At 40.0% G+C, this 24,517-nt stretch overlaps 1 protein-coding gene across 7 annotated transcripts in view; it reads left to right on the plus strand.

Annotated features, from left to right (window-relative positions):
- Positions 1-8,376: 8,376 nt before the first annotated feature.
- Positions 8,377-24,517, plus strand: part of CD84 (CD84 molecule) — a 48,453-nt gene continuing 32,312 nt past the window's right edge. For all 7 annotated transcript variants that reach the window (XR_014843986.1, XR_014843988.1, XR_014843987.1 and 4 more), the window contains exons 1-2: positions 8,377-8,675; positions 23,588-23,929. Coding sequence is in view for 4 of the 7 variants with exons in the window: in XM_021089567.2 (XP_020945226.2) it covers positions 8,630-8,675; positions 23,588-23,929 (388 nt within the window). In the remaining 3 variants the exon portion in view is untranslated. The remainder of the gene's footprint in view (positions 8,676-23,587; positions 23,930-24,517) is intronic.

Genomic DNA, 24,517 nt, shown 5'->3' on the forward strand with positions numbered 1-24,517 from the left:
GGAAGTCCAAGATCAAGGAGCCAACAGATATGGCGTCTGGTGAGGGCAAGATTACTGTGTCATAAATGGCTGTCTTTTTGCCATGTTCTCACATAAAAGAGAGGTGGAGGAAGACCTCTCTGACCTCTTTTATAAGGGCACTAATCCCTTTCATGAGGGCTCTAGCCTCAGAATCAAATCACTTTATTTATTTATTTATTTATTTATTTTTGTCTTTTTGCCTTTTCTAGGACTGCTCCCGAGGCATATGGAGGTTCCCAGGCTAGGGGTCGAATCGGAGCTGTAGCCACCGGCCTACGCCAGGGCCACAGCAACATGGGATCCGAGCCACGTTTGCAACCTACACCACAGCTCACAGCAATGCCGGATCCTTAAGCCACTGAGCAAGGCCAGGGATCAAACCTGTAACCTCATGGTTCCTAGTCGGATTCGTTAACCACTGCGCCACCAAGGGAACTCCTCAAATCACTTTCTATAGTTTCCACCTTCTAATAGCATCACACTGGGGGTTAAGTTTCAACATATGAATTTTAGGGGACACGAGCACTCAATTTATAGCCATCATTTTACATCCACACACACCAGCTGTGTATAAAAGTTCTTGTTCCTCCATATCCTTGCCAACATTTGGTACCGTGAGTGTATTCGTCAAGATTCTCCAGAGAAAGGGAATCAATGGATACATATCTATACAACTAGAATGAGGTTTAGATTTAGATTTATAGGAAATTGACTCAGATGAGTATGGAAACTGAAAAGTCCCATAGTCTGTTGTCTGCAAGCTGGAGAACCAGGAAAGTTGCTGATGTAAATTCCAGTCCGAGTCTAAAGGCCTAAGAACCCAGAACACTGATGGTGTAAATCCTAGTCCAGGGGCAGACCAGTCTCAGCTCAAGCAGTCTCTGCTGAGAGATCCACCCTGCCTCTGCCTTTTTGTTCCATTTAGGCCCTCAAAAGATTGGGTGATACCCACCCACACTGGGGAGAGCAATCTCCTTTACTCAGCCTACCAATTCATTTTATTATTAATATTATTATTATTATTATTATTATTACTACTACTACTATTATTTTGCTTTTTAGGGCTGCAATCATGGCATATGGAAGTTCCCAGGCTAGGCGTCGAATTGGAGCTGTAGCTGTCCACAGCCACAGCAACATGGGGTCTGAGCCATGTCTGCGAACTATACCACAGCTCACAGCGATGCCAGATCACCAACCCACTGAGCAAGGCTAGAGATCAAACCCACATATTCATGGGTACTAGTTGGATTTGTTTCTGCAGTGCCACAATGGGAACTCCCTAGCCTACCAATTCAAGTGCTAATCTCTTCTGGAAACATCCTCACAATACACGGAAATGATGTGCAACCAAATATCTGTGCATCCTGTGGCCCAGTCAAGTTGATAAAGTAACTTAAAATAACATGAAATTAACCATCACAGTGAGTCTTTTTAATCTTAGCCATCTTAAAGTATGTGTAAAGTCATCTCATTGCAGTTTTAATTTGATTTCCTGAATTATCAATGATATTGAGCATCTTTTCATTTGCCTAGTTGGCCAATTTATATCTTCTTTGGTGAAATGTCTGCTTAAACCCTTTGTCCATTTGTTTATTGGACTGTTTGTTTTCTTATTATTGAGTTTTGAAAGCTCTCTGTATATTCTGGATGTTAGTCCTCTATCAGTTATAAAATTTGCAAAAATTTTCTCCCAATTTGTGGCTTTTCTTTTCATTCTCCTAACAGCGTCTTTTGAAAAGCAGATGTACTTAATTTTTGTGAGGCCTAATTTGTCTATTTATTCTTGTATGGATTATGATTTTGATGGTGGGTCTAAAAAAACCTTCATCTACCACAAAATTACAAACATTTGACAAATATTTTCTCTCATGTATTCTTCTAGTTGTTTTATAATTTTAGGTTTTACCTTTATGTCATGGTCCATTTTGCATGGGTTTTTTAAAAAAATTGTATAAGACATGAATTAGAGCTCTTTTTCTCTTTTCTTATCTTTTTGGGGATTTTTGTTCTTTTTTCTCTTTCTTTTCTTTCTTTTGTCTCAAGCAATTTCATCACAAGCAGTTTCACTGCCAACTAATTGGCAGTAAGGCAATTTTGCCATAAAAGAAAATAACAAAAATAAAATAAAATAAGAAGCAGACATTAAAAGAGACATAATGAATCATGAAAATTACTAACAAAAATTTTAAAGATTTGATTGTGAAAAATAAAAATAAAAATATTTGAAAATATTTTAAATGTGTGTAGTAGCTATATTTGGGCATGTCTTAAGAGAAGGCAATGGTACTTCCTGTCTCAAAGTCAATCATTAAGAAGTCTGAATCCATCACAACATTGTACATGACTATACTTCAATAAAAATAAAAAATAAAAAAATAAAAAATTTTAAATTTCTAAAAATTAAAAAAGGAAACATGCTTAAAATGAAGTTAATGTGGCCTGAGCCAACATTAAACATTTTTTAAAAAGATATGTGCATCCAATGTGCATAGCAGCACTATCTATGTCAGCCAAGACATGGAAGCAACATTAATGTTCATTGACAGAGGAATGGATAAAGAAGATGTGATACACACACACACACACACACACACACAACATGGAATATTACTCAGCCTTTAAAAAGAATGAAATAATGCTATTTGCAGCAACATGGATGGGCCTAGAGATTCTTAGACTAAATGAAGTAAGTCAGAGAAAAAAAATCATATATCACTTATATGTGGAATCTAAAAAATGATACAAATGAACTTATTTATAAGACAGAATTTATTTATAAAACAGAAGCAGGGAGTTTCCATTATGGGGCAGTGGAAATGAATCCAACTAGTAACCATGAGGTTGCAGGTTCGATCCCTGGCCTCGCTCAGTGGGCTAAGGCTCTGGCATTGCTGTGAGCTGTGATGTAGATCACAGACACGGCTCCGATCTGATGTTGCTGTGGCTGTGGTGTAGGCTGGAGGCTACAGCTTTGATTAGACCCCCAGCCTGGGAACTTCCATATGCTGCAGGTGTGGCCCTAAAAGGCAAAAATTAAAATAAAATAAAATAAAACAGAAACAGACTCAGTCTTCAAAAACAAACTTATGGTTACCAAAGGGGAGAGGTCTTGTCGGGGGTCGGGGGGGAATAAATTAGGAGTTTTGGATTAATATATACACAGTACTATATATAAAATATATAATCAACAAGAACCTACTGTATAGCACAGGGAACTCTACTCAATACTCTATAATAATCTAAATGGGAAAAGAATCTGAAAAAGAATGGATATGTGTCTATGTATAACTGATCCAGTTTGCTGTACACCTGAAACTAACACATTATAAATCCACTATATTCCAATACAAAACAAAAATTTTTTTAAAAATTAATTCAATATCTAATGTTGGTTGTATGTTTTGGTTTTGTTTTTGTTTTTGTTTTGCTTTTGCTTTTGCTTTTTAGGACCACACTCACATATGGCACATGGAGTTTCCAAGGCTAGGGCTTGAATAGGAGCTACAGCTGCCAGCCTACACCACAGCCACAGCAACGCAGGATCCAAACCATGTCTGCGATCTACACCACAGCTCACGGCAACACCAGATCTTTAACCCACTGCACAAGACCAGGGATCAAACCCGCAACCTCATAGTTCCTAGTCAGATTCTTTTACCGCTGCACCACGATGGGAACTCCTGTATGTTCTTTATGATGTGAAAAAAAAAAAAAATCTATGAAACTCTTCAGATTTCCCTGGGAGTAAAACAAACAGAGGAGAGATGCTGTTGTTTCTTATTGATAGGGATAGAGCAGGATAATTAAACAGTTAGTTTAAAAACCCACTAGGGGATTAAAGACAGAAAAGAAATTTGAGGGAGTCTGAGACTGTCATTAAGACTTTGCAAGAAAAGAATCCAGTAACCTAGCAACAATCTACACTACCTTGAAAGAAGACCAGGTGCATCTAAGTGCCAGACACACTGAAGCCACAAACCCTGATCGTTAGAACATAAGACAATAGATACGGGATCTGAAAATTGTTATACGAAGTCAGGGGGTTAACAGTCCTTGAAGAACAGCATTTCTGCATGTAGCCCAGACAGAATTATAGGTGTAATGGGAAGGAAACTAGGTAAAAGAAACCTGAGATGAATTAGCGTATTTGAGTATAATTTACCACCCCTTTGCTAGTATACATATGATTTAAATAGCATGGAGGGTCCAAGGAGGAACTAATGTTATAAGCCTTGACATTTATCCCAAAATGAGGAGAAGGTGGACTTCTCCCCTTCCCGCCTTTTCTTTGATTATAAAAGGGTAGCACTCCTTGTTCTCTGGGCTGCTACATTCCTTTGCCAGCCTGCTTGTATCTCTCACAACATTATTATAGTATACTAATAAACTCACTTTCTGCCTGCCACTTTGCCTCCTGCTGAATTTGTTCTGCTAGGAGACAAAAGAAACTGAGCTTCAGTAAAGCTTGATATCAGTGAGCAGTTTTAATTAAAAGACAGTGGGTTTCAGTCCCCCCCTAAGTCAGGGATCGTGGGTTCAAGTCCCAGTCTGAGGTGCAGGTGGGTTCAAGTCCCAACTCATGCGTTCGAGTCCCAATCTGAGTTTTGGCTGAGCTCAAGTCCCACCAGAGAAGGAATGCTGTGTCTTTATCAATACATGGAAAGAACAAGTAGGACACATCTGGACCACGTTTAAAACTTGCATCGCATGCCCAGTCCTCAACTTTTATCAAATCATCTAAGCCAGATTCTGTGCCAAAGGACAAAATTCTACACGTTCTCCACTATCAAATAGAAAAATAATGTTCACCATTTTCAAGAAACTTACACCCATCAGTAATCACATTATTTAGTGGGGATAGGAGGAGCTTGAAACTTCTTTTGCCTCCAACTTCTAATATTGCATGATATATTTGGTAAAGATAGCACTAGAGAATGAGCTGCTTTATCTGAATTAGCAGAAGCATTGATAATTGCTACTCTCAAAATTACTAAGCACCCCTTTTATATTCGCCATAGCTCAGTAAACTCTTGAATTTGATTGGGGGAGGGATGGCTGTGCTCACTGAAGGACTGTTCAACTTTAGTTTTTGCCACCGGTTTTCTTGGATTGTATGGTAGTCATCAGAGTGATTACGAAGAACCAGGCTATAGCAGAGTCTACATGTCTGTAATTCTTATTTGCTAATATAATTATGGGATTTTTTATTACATGTACATGGAGAAACCTGTATACTAAATAAAACAAGTGACTTGTAATGTTAAAAAAAAAAAAAAAAAAAAGCCTGCTGGTATTTGAGTGGGATTGGGTTGAATTTATAGATCAACCTGGAGAGAACTGATATTTTAACAATATTGAATCTTCCAACACAACACTAGGTATTCCTTTCCATTTATTTCTAGTTTCGAAGGTCTTTTCGTCAGATCCATAAAGATTTCATATTTTTGATCTTTCTGCTTCAGTTTGAATAGCTTTTGTCATCTTGAGAATTGGCCTGCTTTATATTATGCCATAGCTCTTTTGTATTGCTTTCATGGTTTTGTTTTGTTTTGTTTTGTTTTATTTGTCTTTTTGCCTCTTCTAGGGCCACTTCCTCGGCATATGGAGATTCCCAGCTAGGGGTCGAATCGGAGCTGTAGCTGCCAGCCCACGCCAGAGCCACAGCAACGTGGGATCCGAGCCGCGTCTGCAACCTACACCACAGCTCACAGCAATGCCGGATCCTTAACCCACTGAGCAAGGCCAGGGATCGAACCTGCAACCTCTGGTTCCTAGTTGGATTCATTAACCACTGTGCCACGACGGAACTCCTCTAGTTTCTTTCTAAAGTAATCTGCATTACTGTTCATACTGCTCTTACTTCCTTCAAAATTTTCATTACCTCCTTTTTGAGCTTGGAGTCTGTTAGACTGCAAAAGTATGTTTCATTGTTTGCTCCTTCAGGGGAATTCTCCTGTTTTTTTCATCGGGAATGGTTCTTGTGCTTCTTCATTTTGCTTACATTTATGTGTCTGTGTGTGTGTGTGTGTGTATTTTTTTTATTTGCCACCCCAAGGCATATAGAATTCCAGGCCAGGGATCAGATTCAAGCCACAGTCACAACCCAAGCCTCAACTGTGGCAACACCAGATCCTTAACCAACTGTTAATGCCGGGGATTGAACCTGCATCCCCAGTGCTCCCAAGGGTGCGCCCATCCAGTTGAGCAAGAACTCCTGCTTATATTTTTCTTATTTTCTGAAGCCTGAGTCTCAGCACCCAGTCCCCACTCAGGATGTGGTGTCCCAGACAGTGGTACTGACGGTCTCTGCGGCTCTCTCTCTATTTTGCCCTCCTCAGTCCAGCTGCTAGGCTTTTCTCGGAGGCTCTGAGGTTCCCCCTCCCTCCAGGCTGATCTGCTCAGTTAGGTGGTCTCCCAGGGTGCAGATTCCTTTCCTCTTTTACACTTCCCTTTCAGGAGTGCTCGTTCTATTCTAATTCCTTTTCTCTCTCTCTCTTCTCTCTCTTGTTTTTTCCTTTTGTTCTATCCAGTTATGCAGAGGGTTTCTTGCACTTTTTAGAGGTCTAAGATCTTCTGCCAGTGTTCAGTAGATGTTCTGTGTGAATGATTCTACATATAGATGGTTTTGTGTTTTTTTATGATTTTTATTTTTTCTGTTATAGTTTTTTCTGTTTTTTCTGTATATATAAATATACAGAATATATATTCTATATATAAATATAAAGAATATATATTCTGTATATATAAATATACAGAATATATATATATATATATATATATATTCTTTTCCTCACATTATCCTCCATCGCTTTCCATCACAAGTGACTAGATATAGTTCCCAGTCTATACAGGATCTCATTGCTTATCCACTCCAAATGCAATTGTGGGAGAAGGTGAGCCCCATGTCTTACTCCTCTGCCATCTTGATCATGCTCAGTCTTGTAAGAGTTTTAAATGCAAGAGAAGAAGGTACATTCCTTCTCCTACAGAGAATGAAGAAGAGAAAGAGAAGAACAAAGTCAGGTTTTCAGCAGCTCTTTCTTTCTTCTTTCTTCCTTCTCTGTACTACTAAGACAAGACAAATGTGTGGTTTGGGAGATGTATTAAGTACATAGTTCAGAAAGATATGCTTGCTAAAAAATGTGAAAATATCATTTAATCTTGTGAAAAGAAATCATTACTTTGGAAATTTTTATTTTTATTTTAATCCTCCTTTGGTCTCAGCTTCCAGGTTCACTGTATCTACATAAAGGCACTCAAATCTTCAACACTGAATAAGCATATATAGAAAATAATGAGCAGGATTGTTCACTGAATGACTCCAGAAATCCAGGCTGCCAAGAAATGAACTAGTTGGCTGAGTACGCCTCTCAGTGGGAAAGGCTACACACAGTCCTGCTTCCCCAGGTCCCAGGGCCTATGTCCTCACCTTTCCCAGCACTCGCCCAAACAGCTGGTACAAGTTCTAACAGCTTAGCATCTGGGCCCAAATATTTATTCCCATTACCATTCCCCAACACTGCACACAAAGCCCTCACTATTCTTCTAAGAAGGATTGTTGGGGGGGGGGGGGGTGAGTTCTAATTGTGACTCAGCATTAACAAACCCGGCCTGTATCCATGAGCTTGCAGGTTCAATCCCTGGCCTTGCTCAGTGGGTTAAGGATCTGGCATTACCGTGAGCTGAAGCATAGGTTCCATATGTGTCTTGGATCTGGCATTGCTGTGGCTGTGGCATAGGCAACAGCTGCAGCTCCGATTCGACCCCTAGGCTGGGAACCTCCGTATGCCACAGGTACAGCCCTAAAAAGAAAAAAAAAAAGGGATTGGGGGGGCCTCTATTATAGAACAGTTCTGTGTTACATCTAGCTCAAACATAATATAATTATATTAATTATATTATATACATAATTTATATAAATATACATAAATAACCATATATTATCTGATCATATGCATCATGTTACTATACATAATATGAATAATTACACAACTATATATAATTATGTAATAAAATTATATGTAATTATTATTACATATGACTATGATTATTGAATATTAGTTGCTACCACTTATTAAGCTTCTATAGTGTTAACACATTATTCCTATTCCCTAGTCTCTACCACGTTTCTCCTTATAAGGCAGACCTACACTTCAGACTGGCTCAGTTCTGTTGTCATTTCTTTCAGAAAGCCTCCCCACATCATCCTAGCCTGGGTTAGATGTCCACACTGCCCTCCCAGTTCCCCTTACTTTCTCTTTTGCAACACCCATCACACCCATTACCTGGAACTGCTGATCTCCCCAACAAGAATATGAGTTCTATGAAAGGAGGGAGATCAATTGCTTTGTCACTCTTGATAACGCCTGTGCCCAGAAGAGTGCCTGGCACCGAGTAGGCTTTCAATAAATATTTGTTGAATAATTAATTAATGCTGGGCACTTTATGCAATAGGGAAGAATAAGTTAACGCACCCTTCACCAGTTAAGTCATACTTCCTTTCTTCGTCGTGGGTTTAAAACCCACAAGAAAATTGAAGTGAAACAGACGTTTTCTGCTGGAAGAGTGCTATACTTATCTTCAGCAGCTTATACCCTGGAAGAAGATGGCTCATCGCCACACATGGATCTTGCTTCTTTGCCTTCAAACCCGTGAGTTCTGACCCTTGCTGGTCCCCTCTTAATTTTCTGTGAAGTTTTAGAAATTGTTGTTAAGGAAGACATTGAAATGCCCTTTTGATGGCTTAACAGAAACACCCTGGGTCTCAAAAGGAATTCAGCTGACTGGGAAGACTTATGGTTCAAACCTATGTCTCAGGCTTTAGAGTTTATATTTCTGAATTTTGACTGGACTCGGTCTCTAAAGGTCTGAGGTAAACACTACTGCTCAGAAGAGTCGGCACACAGTAGACCTGCCCAGAAAACCAACAAATAAATAGGTAATCCAAAACCTTGAAAAACTTAAAAGCAGTTTCTTTTTGGCATTAGAATGTGTTCTATACATTTTAACAGAGATACACCCTTCTCAATTATATTTCATTACTCCAGCAGATTAGAGTGATGCATGACTATAATTGTCATCGTAAAACTTCACTTCCATAAGTTCCTTTTATTTTCAAAGCACATTCAGAGCTGTTTCTGTTTCTGTCCTCCAAAGGCTCTAAAACAAATGGAAGAGGTTATTATTCCTGTTTTACAGATAAGTTAGTCCTCAAAAAAGAAACGGGGAAATAGAACTAAGAATTCTGTTTTTCTTACAGCTTCCCAGCAAAGTATATTCAAACAAATATTGGTGTTTGTTAGTACAGAGAAAACTGCAACATTAACACAGCTCAGGAAGTGTTTTGTCACTGCATGTGTTATTTCAATGAATCCAAACAAATGTCTTATTTATGTAAAAATTGTTTGGCATTTCTAAATCTACTTACATTGTCTCTTACCAGCTCTGGAAATGCACTAGCAAATTCCTAGTATGAATTAGAAGACAGATAATCTAGTGGGTTGGGATTTCCTGAAAAGATAGTACCCCGGGGCTATAGTCTCTCTGGTTCCCTTGACCGTTTAAAGCTATGGCTCCTTTAATGTAAGTTTCATAGAGATTGTAACCACTAGGCAGGTCAAGTTTTTGGGGCCTATGATAGTCATCCTGATAGTCTACATTTTACAAGTAGAAAATGCAAGTAGATGGGGGAAGAAGAACCTGATTGGAAATCTAGGGATGTTCTCAATCTTCCCAAAAAAGGCTAGGCAGGGTAGCATTTGATACCATTTTATTTGCAAAGCATTCTTCAATTTATATGCCTACATTCTTATGTGATACATATTAGTATTTTTAAGATTTTTATCTTTTTCTATTATAGATTTACAATGTTCTGATTCTGATTTACAATGTTCTATTAATTTGTGATACATATTAGAATCATTGAAATAAGCAAGATAGATAATACTAATCCCATTGCATACAAGGAAAGTATAATCTTAGATTAAGGCTAAACAATTCACCTGAAATTTCACAACCTGAAATTGGCAGAGCTAGAAACAGACATGTATTCTTCTAACTCCAAGGCTATATTTTTTTGTGTCCATACTTTTCTGACCTCTTCACTCATTTAATTTTCAAATCCTTAATGCTCTTCAAAGAGCCAACACATGCTACAACAAAAGGCAGCTCTTAGATACACCTGCCTCCTCTACTGAAACTGAAATCAAAATTGTCAAGTCAATTAGAGAATCACTCATCTATTAACTTTAGGATATTGGGAAAGTTATATAAACTCCACCTGTTGTCAGGAAGGGAGAAATTTCCCCCTTTTTTTCCCTCTTGAATTCTTGAGATTGGACTAATAATAAATTTTAATAATAAAATTGACACAAAGCAGATTACAGGAGAGAAGAAACAAATTTTAATTTGTGTACACATGAAATGGGACCGAAGAAGTGGCCAAAGCAAGGGTCTTTTATACTTTTTTTAGACAGAGAAACAATACATCTGTGAAGAATCAAAAGGACAAAGAAACTTAGGCTTTGGGTGCTCAATTAGTGAGAATCTAAATAGAGTTGAGCTTGGAGTAGCAAACTAAATTAACAAGGTTTGTTTATATAAGCTTCTTGCCTCCAATTCTATCGCCCTCTAGTGATAAGGGTGTCCTCATACCTCCAAAGGCAGGAAATGTTCCTTTCATGTGAGAGGTTTATTTTCTGCTTTCAGGGGGACAAAGAAGAGTCAGAGTTTTCCTCTTGCTTTGGTTGCTTCTCAAGCAACTTCAAAATCGTCAATATGCTATTGTGGCATATTTTGAGGTGGCCCCAGCACTGTTATTTAGACTTCAAAATGGGGAAACTATTAGTACAATAGGATTGTTTTGAGAATCCAAGTGGTAAATCATGTACAGCTCTTGGCATGGTACCTGAATACAGTAAGTGATTAGCGAATATTAGCTAATGCTGTTGATTTTCACCCTTGCTTTTCATGTGGTATAGGAAGAGCCAGGGCTCCCTTGCAGCAAGATCTTGGGCAAGACTCCTCTGTTTAGGATGACCCAAGCTACATGAGCAGGAGAAAAGATGGTGGGGGTTTGAACTTAGATGTGTGATTTGGGGATTCTGAAAGAGGAAACCAAGGATGAAATATTCATTTTGTCCAGGACCCATAAATGAGGGGTAAGGACTTGTTTTTATAGCAGTAAACCCAGAAGTACTCCCATATGCCTTTTGCCTTTGCCGAATGGATCTGTTTGCCTCCTAAAGATTATTGCACAAGCATTTCCTGGGTGCAAAAATGTACCCTAAATCCCTCTTGCCATTATTCCTGGCAAAGGTGGTCCCTGATATTTAACCCTGGGCTTAGATGTTCACACTGAATTTACACACTTCCCTGGAATTCAGAGCAGTTGAAGCAGCTGAGATGCAGTAGGAAAAGGAAGTTGGAAATCCACATTTTTTTCCCATTGAAATCACTGAAATAAGAGGAATCTGAGTTGCAGGCTCATGACCATTCCACATTGGAAAAGTTTTCTCTAAGAATCGAGACTCACAGTCTTATGTTCTGATCTCATTTGTCTCATAATGAGCAAGGAACACTGTGACTCTGACTGGCCCTCCAAATGTTCTACTAGCTGCCTATGCTTTGGGGGAGAACTACTTTTGCTCTATGTCAAACATCTACAAAACCAACCTCTACCCCAACTACGTGAAAACCACCGTATCCTGCGCCTTCACCCTCAGCCTGATCCCCTTATTAATATTTATTCACACAGGCCAAGAAATAATTATTTCAAACTGACACTGAATAACCCTACAAACCGTAGAACTTTCCCTTAGCTTCAAAATAGACTATTTCTCAGTAATATTTACTCCCGTAGCACTATTCGTCACATGATCAATTATAGAATTCTCCATATGATACATACACTCAGACCCCTTCATCAATCGATTCTTTAAATACCTATTACTATTCTTAATTACTATAATAATCCTCGTAACTGGTAACAATCTCTTTCAACTCTTCATCGGATGGGAAGGCGTAGGAATCATGTCGTTCTTGCTAACTCATTTCCCTCTACACGTTCTCTCTCACACTCTGATTCTTCCTTTTCTCCACCCCTTTCTTGCTTCACTTTCTTCAGCCCCTCACCTTGCTCCCTTCTCCTCTCTCCCATTAATAATTATCATAACTAACCATTTATGGAGCAATCACTGCATGTCTGGCTTTTCTCTAAGTAGTCTACATTTGCTGGCTTATTTAATCCTCACAACATCCTATGGGATGGGTACTATTAATATCTCAATTTTATATATGAAAGCATTGAAACACAGAAAAGTAGAGACCGTTTAGCCAGAAGGTGGAAGAAGTACGATTTGAACTCCAATATCTTTAGACTTAACCACTAAGCAGTGCTGGTTTTGTCCACTTTGATGCTGAAGTGGAATAAAATATTGTCCCTACTATTGATATTATCACATGCTTGGATTTATCATTAAAGATGTGGAGACCCACAAAGCTGCCAGAGTGCCTTCACAACAGGAGCCCAAAGGTCAGCACTAGGCCACTTGGACTACTCAAGTAGTTCCTAAATCAACCCTTTCTCCTCTTGAGCCTTAGAGAAGGACAGATGCATAGGTTTGGGTATAGCTAGACTCATCAATGTGGAAAGTGGAAAAGAAAGAGGCATGAGCATTCATTTGGCGGATCGATATTCGTGAAGCTATGTACTTGCATTTCCTTTGTTATACTCAATTCTTGACTCTACACTTATAGAGCAGAGTAGTGATAATTAAAAAAAAAAAAAGGATGGTCAGTATCCTATCTCTGTTTTGAGAATTTGTGTATTCATGTGCGTTTTTGTTTTGCAGAAGTGAATTCAAGTCAACTCAAATCTCAATAAAGATGACATAAAGTAAAAAAAAAAAAAAATGCCACTGAAAATAGCGTACTATTGTATGGGGGTGGTAGTTTTCTTTTTTAAAAACCTCATGACCAAGGACTTTCCATCCTCATGGATAATAATACAAAACTTCTGGCTGCCTACCTTTTGCTTCCTCTTTGTCTGCTACTTCCCTCCACTCAGAATAACTGGTTACAACCATGTCTCCTCTGGATGCCACAGGGTACAGCTACCTCTAGTTACCCTTCAGGTCTGCAATATTATGGAAGTCAGTGAGTGGAAGGAGAGGAAGAGGAGGCTAGCTAGTGCAAAAAAAAAAAACGGGGGTGGGGGGGACAAAAAAAACGAAGTTCCCACTGTGGCGCAGAGGAAACAAATCCAACTAGTATCTATGAGAATGCAGGTTCCATCCCTGGCCTCAATTAGTGGGTTAAGGATCCAGTGTTGCTGTGAGCTGTGGTGTAGGTGGCAGACACGGCTTGGATCTGGCCTTGCTGTGGCTGTAGCATAGGTCAGCAGCCATAGCTCTAAATTGATCCCTAGCCTGGGAACCTCTGTATGCGTTGGGTGCCACCCTAAAAAGCAAAAAAAAAGAAAAAAGAAAAAAGAAAAAAGAAAAAAAGTGCTCACTTGGAGTATTATAAAGAAGTGAGGGGATTTAAGTAGCTGTTATTTCCAATCCATGAATAGTTTCATTGTTGGCCTTCTCTAGCATGGCCCCAATATTCTTCTCTTCTCCCACGAAATGTCTGGATATTACTTCAGTTTCTGTGACAATGCTTTCTTGTTCTACATAACAAACACATATGGTGCCTAGTATATGCCAGGTACTTTTTTCTAAAAGATTTACAAATATTAACTCATTTAACTCTCATAACACTTATATGAAGCAAGTGCTACTATAATCCTATTAGCTTCAAGTTGAAGCTGATAAAACCAAGGCACAGAGAGGTGATTAACTCTCCCAAGGTCTTATGGCTAGAACCCTGCAGAGTCTGTCGGGGTCTTCATCACTAAGTCAGAGTGCCTGATATGGGGGTATACAGAGGATGCTCCTCATGGCAGGATTCCCGTTAGGGGCTCTAGGTTCTTCCCTGTTGCTATACACACTTGAGAGCACTCCCATATCATTTAATCCTCATAATTCCTCAAAGGGGTAGAAGAATTTGATTTAATTTACCAATGAGGAGTTCCCGTTGTGGCGCAGTGGTTAACGAATCCAACTAGGAACCATGAGGTTGCGGGTTCGGTCCTTGCCCTTGCTCAGTGGGTTAACGATCCAGCGTTGCTGTGAGCTGTGGTGTAGGTTGCAGACGCAGCTCGGATCCCGCGTTGCTGTGGCTCTGGCGTAGGCCGGTGGCTACAGCTCCGATTCGACCCCTAGCCTGGGAACCTCCATATGTTGCGGGAGCAGCCTAAGAAATAGCAAAAAGACAAAAAAAAAAAAAAAAAAAAAAAAAAAGTCTAATTTACCAATGAGAATCCTGAGGTTTAGCAGATAAGTGACTTAGTCAAGATTATTTAGCCAGTTGGCAATAGAGATCCTTTACTAGACCATGTCTCTTGACCCCTAGTTCAGGACATTTTTACTAACCATGCTATGAATCTCCCCGCTGTGGACCTAGGCAAAATTTGCTCTTGTTGTTAACAACATGAAGTTAAAGTTAGCCAACTGCTCCTTCTTTTTAATCAGTTTATACCATGGATGCTCCATACCAAGTCCCAGAGACCAGTAGAGTTCCCTCTGTCCTCTTTCTCTTGCTCTGAGTTTTCTACCTTGCTTTTTTTTTTTTTTTTTTCCCACCTCTTTTTATGGCTGCACCTGTAGCATACGGAAGTTCTGAGAATGGCAGCTGAGGTCTACACCACAGCCACAGCAATAGCAGGTCTGAGCCGCATCTGTGACCCACACTGCAGCTTGCAGCAACCCTGGATACTTAACCCACTGAGTGAGGCCAGGGATCAAAAGCACATCCTCATGGACACCACATCGGGTTCTTAGGCTACTGAGAAACAGGAACTCCTGTACCTTGCTTTTTATTGCTAGAAAAGGGGTCATTGGGTCAGTAGTCAAAAAATTTTTATTCTTTCAACAAATAATTGTTATGGAAATAGTAATGACCAAAACAAAGACTCTATTTGTGGGGGTGCAAGGCAGCGAAGGTAATAAGTACGTATGCACATACAATTCTTTAGTAAGCCTAATGCTATGAAGAAAAATAAAGGCAAAACAATAGGGAGTGATGGGGCGGAGATTGCTACTCACTCATGGTGATTAGGACAGCTCTCTGATGAGATGACATTGCAGCAGAATTCTGCAGAGAGGGGAATGTTAGAAATTGTGTTTCAAGAAAGGGGGAGAGCAAGTACAAAGTCTCTAAGGCAATAGCAAGTGTCTGGTTTGAAGAATGAGGAAGCCAGTGTGGTTGGGGTGAGTGGAGGAGAGAAGGGTAAATGCGAGAAGCAAGGGGAGAGCCAAATGGACAGGGTCCAATAGATAATGGCAAAGAATACATAAAGAGACTGGAGAGCCCCTCAAAACCCAAATATATGTTGCTTTTGTTTTTAATAGGAAAGCTAAGGTGAGCTATGAGGTTTCAGTCTTAATACCCTCTCTGTTGTCATCAATATTTAATATTTCAGAGTCTCTTTGGATTCCACCCCACACTCCTTTAGTAAGTGTCCCTCACTCAGCTCTGAAGAATTTCCCTCTATCCAGTTAAAGTCCTCTGACCCCATCAATATTTCTAACCCAGATGAAGTTTCTGACTCTTTTTTTTCTCCCAAATACATTTCTTATTCTCATGTTCCCTATTGCCCTCTTTCAGTTAGTGGGTTTTGGCAGCTACCTTATCATGAAATATACATTTGCAAACTCCACCCAAACACATGGGTTTATCTATGGTAACAGGAGTTATCACCTAATACATGGAAAAATATACTAGGCTGGAGAAGGGATCCAGCTGCCCTTCCAGGAGAAGAAACCCAGCTCCCATGACTAGTCTGTCCACTGTGCACTCTGTCCAGTCTGGTGTCACCTGCCCCTCAGATTCCCTCTTCACCAAAACTACCTATTTTTTTTTTTTCCATTCAGGACCACACCGCAGGGTTCCAGCCTTTTTTGCTTTGCTTCTCTTCCAGTATTGCCTTTCTCCTACCCTTCCCCCCTGTGGTCTGGCTATGAATCACACTCATGGGAAGATGCTATAAATGTGGAACATCATTTCTTCTCTGGACTCCCAAGGCTGCTCGGCAATTCCTTCATCCCCTAAACCAATCTCTTGTTAACTCCCCAGGGAGTTCCCTAGAGTAGTATTTCCTCAAAATGTTTACAGTCACCAAAGTAATAATAGCAAAGACCATTTTTATGTGCCAGGCATTGTGCTAAGTGCTCTATCTTCATTAATTATCCACATTTTAGAAGTGAGGAACCTGAAAATCAGATAATTTCAATATTTTTTTCAAGATAATATATCCAGTTCAAATATACCAAGATTCAAAACCTGGGCCGCTAAACTTTATACATCCTAACTGGTCCCACACTTGCCTCATCTCACCTCCTACATTATGAGAAATGAAAGCCATCAAGCATGACTGTCTACTATTTTATCCTCTCTACTGCAAAATGTCCACTATGTGTTAAGCACCTTCCATGTGCCCTTACAACAATTTTATGAGGATAGCATTATTATATCCTATCCTATATTAAAGTAAGATGAGAACCTTGGTAAACATTAAGAATTAAACTTAAATACAAGCCTGCTTGGCTCAAACCTGTGTTTCTTCCACCTGACCAAGAGCAGTCTCTCTTCTCTCCCCACCCCCAACAATACTTCAAAATACCCTTATCCTTTCACTCATCCTTTCCTATTTACCTTCCACTTCAGATGAAGGCATGACTTTCCTTTGATAGAAAACTTGTACCATTCACTGCCCACCATTTCCCTTCCATCTTTTGTTCCACACAAGCACTAGTCACCTCTGTATCTCTCACGGTGATGGTGCTAGGGATTTGAGGGCAAGGTCCCTGGGTTAAAGTGATTCACAGGTTCCAGAACCAGGCACATGGATTCTTGACTACCAGCCAGGGTCAGCAAGTACTATGAGAGAGAAAGACAGAAGTCTGTGAGTAGGAGCACCTAATTTAAGGCAGGCATGACCATGGAACTCCCTATCTTCTCTCCCTTCCTACCACCCTTCCCCAACAGTATCTTCTATTTTAAAACAAAATCAAATAAATTAGTTTACTTGACCTTCTAGCTGTGGTTCTATTTTACAGCCTTTCTTTCACTGTCAAGGTTCTTCACTTCCTTACCACCTATTCTATCTTTAATCCTCTACATTCTGGCCTCTATTTAAATCATTTTATCTTGCACGACATTCTCAAAGGCTATCAATAACTTCCCAGTGGTCAAATCTAGGGGCCACTTTTGGTGTTTATCTCAAGTGAAGATGCTGAATCATTAGACATCAGTGACAGCCCCTTCTTAAGATTCTTTCTCCTTTTGGGTTCCGTGATATGTCCACGCTTGGTGCCTCTCCTGCCACTCTGGCCACTTGGTCTATTCAGTTTCTTCTGATGGTGCCTTTTCTAGACCTATGAGCATAGTTCATAAGGCTCAGCCTTGGACTTCAGCCAATTCCTTCTCTTCTTCAATCACCTCCTCATCATAGACGATTCCTAAGCCACTTGGATTTCAGTTTGATGGCAACTTAGAGACTCAAAAATAAGGGTGGCTTAAAGAAGTTTATTTCCTGCTCGTGTAAAATGACCTGCGTTGATAGTTCCATTGGTAGAATAGTCCACAGGGACATCAGGGATCCACATTTTTTCAATCTTCCTACTCCAAAATTCTCAGTATTTGGCTTCCTCTTCTTGATTTAAAATGTCTGAGACCCAGCTGTCATGGTATTCCAGCCTGTAAAAAGCAAGGGAAAGATGTAGAAAGTAAATTACCCTGTTTTTAAAGATGTAAAAGTCAATAAAACACTTCCACCTTTATCCCATTGACCTGAACTTAGTCACATGACCAAGCTGAGATGACAGAAGGCTGGGCAGTATAGTCTTTATTCTGGCCATATGCCCTGCCAAAAATTACAGATTCTGTTACTAAGAATGGAGGAGATAGCAAATATTGGAAAACAACTAGCAGATTCTGCCAAAGCCCCCCAAACAATGCTTCAAACCCATTATCTTTCCTTACTTTTGATCTTTCCAACTGCTTACTCAGATGGTCCACCATCATCTCACATTCAACATTTCTAACTCTAAATCTATCTTCTCTTTTTGACCTCTTTCCAGCAAAAACTTTGTTTTCCAGTAGCTATCAGTTTTCTCATTGACATGAAATTGGTGATCAGAATATATTGTTGAATGGTTGAATTTTATTAGATGCCTCTTTATTCCTCGTCTTTCTTTGTGCTATCTCTCAAATTCAGCCCTTCCTTTCCATCTCATTATCATCCGCTGGCTTATGTTCAGATGGTTATAATAGCCTCCAAAATGGTCTCTCAAGCCCAGCTCCTTGTTCCTCTCGTTCTTCCTACATTTCATTATCATATTATTTGACCTTAAAATATCATTTTAATCTTTTTTGGGGGGTGCCACACCCATGGCATATGGAAGTTCTCAGGCTAGGGGTCCAATTGGAGCTATAGCTGCCAACCTACACCACAGCCACAGCAACATGGGATCCACGTCTATACCACAGTTCATAGCAACATCAGGAAGGCCAGGAATTGAACCCAAGTCCTCATGGATATTAGTCAGGTTCATTACCACTGAACCATGACAGGAACTTCCATTTTAATCTTCAGTCTCGAAAACTGTTAATAGCTCCCCTCTGCCTGTGGTTTAGATTTCAAGCATAAGGCTGTCTCAAATATAAATCTAATTTATATCTCCAGCCTTATCTCTCTCTACTCTGTTATGCAAATGTATTCTTATTCAACCTATGTCCCACATTCTCCTGCTTCTAAACTTTTATTCAGACCTAAGGACCCAAGACACCCATCCTTTCCCTTTCTATCCAGTAAAATTCTGCTCACTCTTCAAGGTCCTTCTCAAATTCTGTTTTCTCTAGGAAGATTTCTCTAACCACTGAAGCTCAAAGTGGACTCTCCCTTCTTTGCATTCCTACTGAACTTTACTCTACCTACCATTCACTTGAACATATATCCTTTACCATCTCATATTGCAAAGGAAAGTTATATGTGTCTTATTTCCCTAAGCTCATAAAGAGGAGTCCTAGTACCTATGTCTTCAGCCCAAAATTTCTGAAAAAGACAGGGAATTTGTCTTGGTCATAGACTTGCGTAGTGCTTTTCATAGTAAGTCCTTAAGACATTTTTGTACCACAAGTTCTCTCTGAAATTGGGTTTTCTTAAGGTCTCCTTCAACAATAGCATAATGTTTGTGTCCTCTCAGCACCTAGAAAAATATAGGAGTTGGTTGATATGGAGATTCTTTAAAAAAAATTAAAAGAAAAAAAAAAGAAAAAAAAACCCTGAAGTTAAAAGAAGAATAAAGTCCACCAAGTAAAATGACATCAAAAACTATCTGGAAGAGTTCCCATCATGGCGCAGTGGAAACGAAGGCGATTTGGAACCATGAGGTTGCTGGTTCGATCCCTGGTCTCACTCAGTGGGTTAAGGATCCGGTTTTTCCATGAGCTGTGGAGGAGGTCGCAGACGCGGCTCAGATCTGATGTTGCTGTGGCTGTGGTATAGGCCAGCGGCTACAGCTCAGATTCGATCCCTAGCCTGGGACCCTCCATATGCCTCAAGTGTAGCCCTAAAAAGATAAAAAGACAAAAACAAACAAACAATCTCTGGGATTTAATTGAATTAGCCCTTAATAGTGGCTCCTTACATATTCTTCAGTATGGCCCTGGTATCACCAAAGTCATGATAGAGGTGGACTAGAGAAGCCCTAAAAGGCATGTATTAATTATTAAGATGAGGAGGAGGAGGAGTTCCCATTGTGGCTTAGAGGTTATGAACCTGACTAGTATCCATGAGGATGCAGATTCGATCCCTGGCCTTGCTCAGAGGGTTAAGGACACATGCGTTGCCATGATGGTGCGGGCAGCGGCAGCTCGGATTTGACCCCCTAGCCTGGGAACTTCCATATGACACAAAAAAGGATGAGGAGGGGGAGGAGAATCATTGCCATTAATAACTTCAGAAATAACTAACATTTATTTTGCCTTGATGATTAACAAAGCATTTCCACTCATATTATACCCAATTTTCTAATCACTAATTAGGGAAATTTCATAGTTATTATTTCCATTCTATGATGAAGGTACTGAGACTTAGAAAAGTCTTGTGCCTTTATTAAGGTTCCCCAGCTCATAAGGAGGAGTCCTAGTACCTGTGTCTTCAACCACCTTATCTTTCTGCTACACACTATGGTTTTGCAGCTCTCTCTCTCTCAGACCTCAGTTGGAGTGTTCAAAGGTGCATATTACGCCTGTGCAAGCCCTCTGTCTCTTCTCAGCACACCCAGAATTCTCACCAACACCACAGCACAAAATAGCAGCAGGGCTTCCCCTAGTTTTGCCTATCTGCCACCAGCACTGCCTCACCCTTTGATACCCCAGCAACACTTCCTGAATGACTTGCTACAAGGAAAAAAGACTTACTTGAAAAACAGCACTGCACACCAACCATTTTGTTACTGCCCTCCTATTAAGGTCTCTGCCTTAGCGAGCAGCCCACCACTTCCTGGGATTTGATGAGAGAAACCACCAGAGTTATGAGTCTATGGAACCCACACCCTTTCCATCTTCCCACACTGACTCCAAAGAACAGAATGGAAATTAGGCATGAGGGTCTGACGTAAAAAAAAAAAAAAAAAAAAAAAAAAAAAAGAAAAAAGCCTCATGAGACACGGAAGATCTGGCATCCTTTGCAGAACCCAGTACAACATGAAAATATGAGAGCCCTTGTTCAAATAACATTAAGAAATTCAAAGTGACTCCTCAGCGTTAAATCAAGTTCAGGTCCTTCTGAGCTCAAGGCTCTGTACCATGGTGCAAGTCACATGTCCAGTCTGGGACATCCAAGGATCCAGGCTTGGACAATCCAAGTGCCCCTCTACCAGACCTCATCAGCCCAGTGGAAGAGTTTATCTGGGGAGAATTAATGTTCCAGGAATTTCTGATTCCTGCCACCAAAGTCAAGCTTAGTCTCTCCTTCCATTCCCCCAGTGCTTTGTTCCTTTTGCTTTTACCATTTAGCACCTGTCACATTGCGTTGTTGTTTACTGTATACAAGTGTCTTATTCTCTGGACTATGAGCTCCTCAGGGCTGCCACCATGTCCTATTCATCCCAGAGTTCCTAACACAGCATCTGGCACTTAGTATTTATTGAACTTTTGTAAATAAGGGTCCTTAGGCTCCCCTTCCCTAGGGCCTCTTACTTACTGTATTTAGCTCACCCCAACTAAATCGCCAGTCCTTGCCTGAGATATTCCTCCAAAGGGAAAATCTTGAATATTTTAAAAGAAAGAGGTGTGTATTAATAGTCCCTGGTCATCCAGGAGTTACTGGGCTGGAGGGCAAGAGTGGCCATAGTGAGACGGCACCATCAGGTAAGAAATCCCTTTGCTTTTCTGACACTTCGAAATGACCTTTATTCTTGCCCTGCCAAGCCCTGGATAAACTTTAGGGTCAACCAAAACCCACTTATGTGCTTTGAGGGGCTTACATGCAGCCTGGTCCCATTATTATTTACAGCTGAAGCCCTAACTGATTGGTCAGTGTCCGTGACTCTTGTTTCTTAAATATTTTGACTATCATACATGCTGGCTCAAAACACTATTTCACACTAAATAGGGCTCAGTGAGAATAACAGAGTAATGAAAGAAGAGGATGAAGAGATGCTAACACCTTATATTTGCATCGCCTCTCATTTTACACCTTGTGTATTAAATCAATTTACCTTTGTAAGATGATAGAAGAAAATAAACCTTTCATTTTTTTCCCCATGTTAGATTTTAAAAGCACAGCCTTCAGCTTTTGCCAAAAAAAATTCCTGAATTCCCAGAACAAATCAAATTCCCTTCCAAAATTTTCTCTCAAAGTGCCACAATACTTATACAATTCATAGTTATCTAATCAACATTGTTCTCTTCCTTTAACTGCTTTGTCCTAGAGAGCAGGAACTATCTCTGATTTTACTCACCATTGTACCCCAGCTCCTTACATCACGCTTAACAGAGTGGATGCTCAAAAACCATTTGTATTATAATTAAACTAATAGATACCTGCCATGGTATCTGGAACAAAGCTGACCTTGAATAAATACATCCACTTATTCATAAATGTTCAAATTAAGAAATAAACTTGGGGAGTTCCCGTGGTGGCGCAGTGGTTAACGAATCCGACTAGGAACCATGAGGTTGCGGGTTTGGTCCCTGCCCTTGCTCAGTGGGTTAACAATCCGGCGTTGCCATGAGCTGTGGTGTAGGCTGCAGACGCGGCTCAGATTCCGCGTAGCTGTGGCTCTGGCTCCGATTAGACCCCTAGCCTGGGAACCTCCATATGCCGCAAGAAATAGCAACAAGACAAAAAAAAAAAAAAAAAAAAAAAAGAAATAAACTTGGCTTGGAGTTCCCCGTGTGGTGCAGTGGTTAATGAATTCAACTGGGAACCGTGAGGTTGCGGGTTCGATCCCTGGCCTTGTTCAGTGGGTTAAGGATCTGGTGCTGCCTTGAGCTGTGGTGTGGGTCACAGACGCGGCTCGGATCCCGCATTGCTGTGGCTGTGGTGTAGGCCGGTGGCTACAGCTCCGATTCGACCCCTAGCCTGGGAACCTCCATATGCTGTGGGAGTGGCTCAAGAAAAGGCAAAAAAAGACAAAAAAAAAAAAAAAAAAAAAAAGAACAGGCATAAAAATAAACTTGGCTTACTTCAGAAGCTGCTCCAAGAGATCCTAGGCAACACATAAGTGAATTCCATTTATTAATTCTTCCCACGAACATTTATTTAGCACCCATTGTGTGTCAAGCACTTGTCTAAAAGATTGGGGATATAGCAGTGAACAAAAAAGACTCCCCCAAATCACCAGTTCAGGGAGATTTTTTTCATTTTTTCAAGTTTTATTGAAGAGTAATTGATATGCATTGTTGTGATAATTTCTGCCATACGAAAAAGCGATATAGTTATACACATACACACACCCATTCTTTTAACTTAGAGGACATTTATTCCAGAACCTCTAGAGTGTTCTCTGCCTATACCTTCTAGGAATAGAGGCATAAACGTACCTTTCTTTTTGCAAAGATCACAGTAGCCATCAGAGGCGCTCGTCTCAGCTCATCCACCACTTGGCAATTGATCTTGGGAAAGAAAGAATATTTAATATCTCAGACCTTGTGGAGATTTTTGGCCTTCATCTCTCAAATTCCATTAGGCCCTCAGTCTATACATCAAGATAAATAAGTTTTAATGGAACGGATCGCTTAAAATTCACTGGGAAACTTAGTTTTTGAATGAGAATCTTTTAGAAAATTTAGCCACCAGAACATATTAAATCTATCTAGAGTAAAATGCTTTAAAAAGAGAGAGAGCTCCCCAAGAAATTGGATGAGCTCCTCCTTGGATAAACTCAGGCCTGGGGAAACAGGGAAGTCAAAAAATGCAACAGGTTATGATTTTCTATTTATGTCCTAGGTCTGGGAGCAGTTGGAAGCAACACAGACATCACTATAGTAAATGGGATTCTGGGGGAGTCAGTGACTTTCTCCTTAAGTATCCTCAAATCAGAAGAAGTTAAAAGTATTTCCTGGAATTCCAAAACATCTGTCGCTGTTGTAGTACCAGGAAACTCAGGAACAACGATTACTGTAACCCACCAAAATTACTATGACCGACTAAATGTCTCAGGTCTGAACTACAACCTGGAGCTCAGAAATCTGAGGATGGAAGATTCAGGGATCTACAAAGCTGACATTACTGTAAAGAGCCTTGAAAAAGTCACCACCATCACTAAGTGCTTCAACCTTCAAGTCTATCGTAAGTTGTGGGAAGACAGAGGGCTCTTTTTATTTTTTTCCTCTGTGATTTGCTATCTAAAGAACACCACTCTTTCTGACAACTGGGTTCCCTAATCTTTGTGTACTCATAAATACTTACATGAATATATCAATACTTATAAAGAGAATGTGGCTTTGCTTGCTTTTAGCTATATACGCTTCTCGTGGGCCTTGTTTTTCTTTCCCATAAAATGTGAATAATCATACTATTTACTTCCCATAGTAATTGCGAGGCTCAAGTAAGACTGTGTGTTAAAACCCTTTTAATTTTGATATAATTATAGATGCATAGAAAGATTTAAAGAAATGTATAGAGAGGGGCTGTGTGCATTTCACCCAGCCTCTCCCGATGGTAGCATCTTACATAACTATAGCACGATATCAAAAGCAGGAAGTCAGCATTGGTACAATGTATAGAACTTAGATTTCACCGGTTATATAGGCGCTCATTTATATGTATGCGTGTAGCTCCGTACAACTTATTCACATACATAGCTTCACGTAACCACTGCCATAAGCAAGATACTTAACTATATCTTAATCTCACGAGATTCCTTCATTCTTTCAC

The sequence above is a fragment of the Sus scrofa genome, chromosome 4 (assembly GCF_054392235.1).
Source record: "Sus scrofa isolate SSC_HxYL_T2T_F1_AM1 chromosome 4, Sscrofa_HxYL_maternal_Yorkshire_Landrace_v2.0, whole genome shotgun sequence".
NCBI classification, from domain to species: Eukaryota; Metazoa; Chordata; class Mammalia; order Artiodactyla; family Suidae; genus Sus; species Sus scrofa.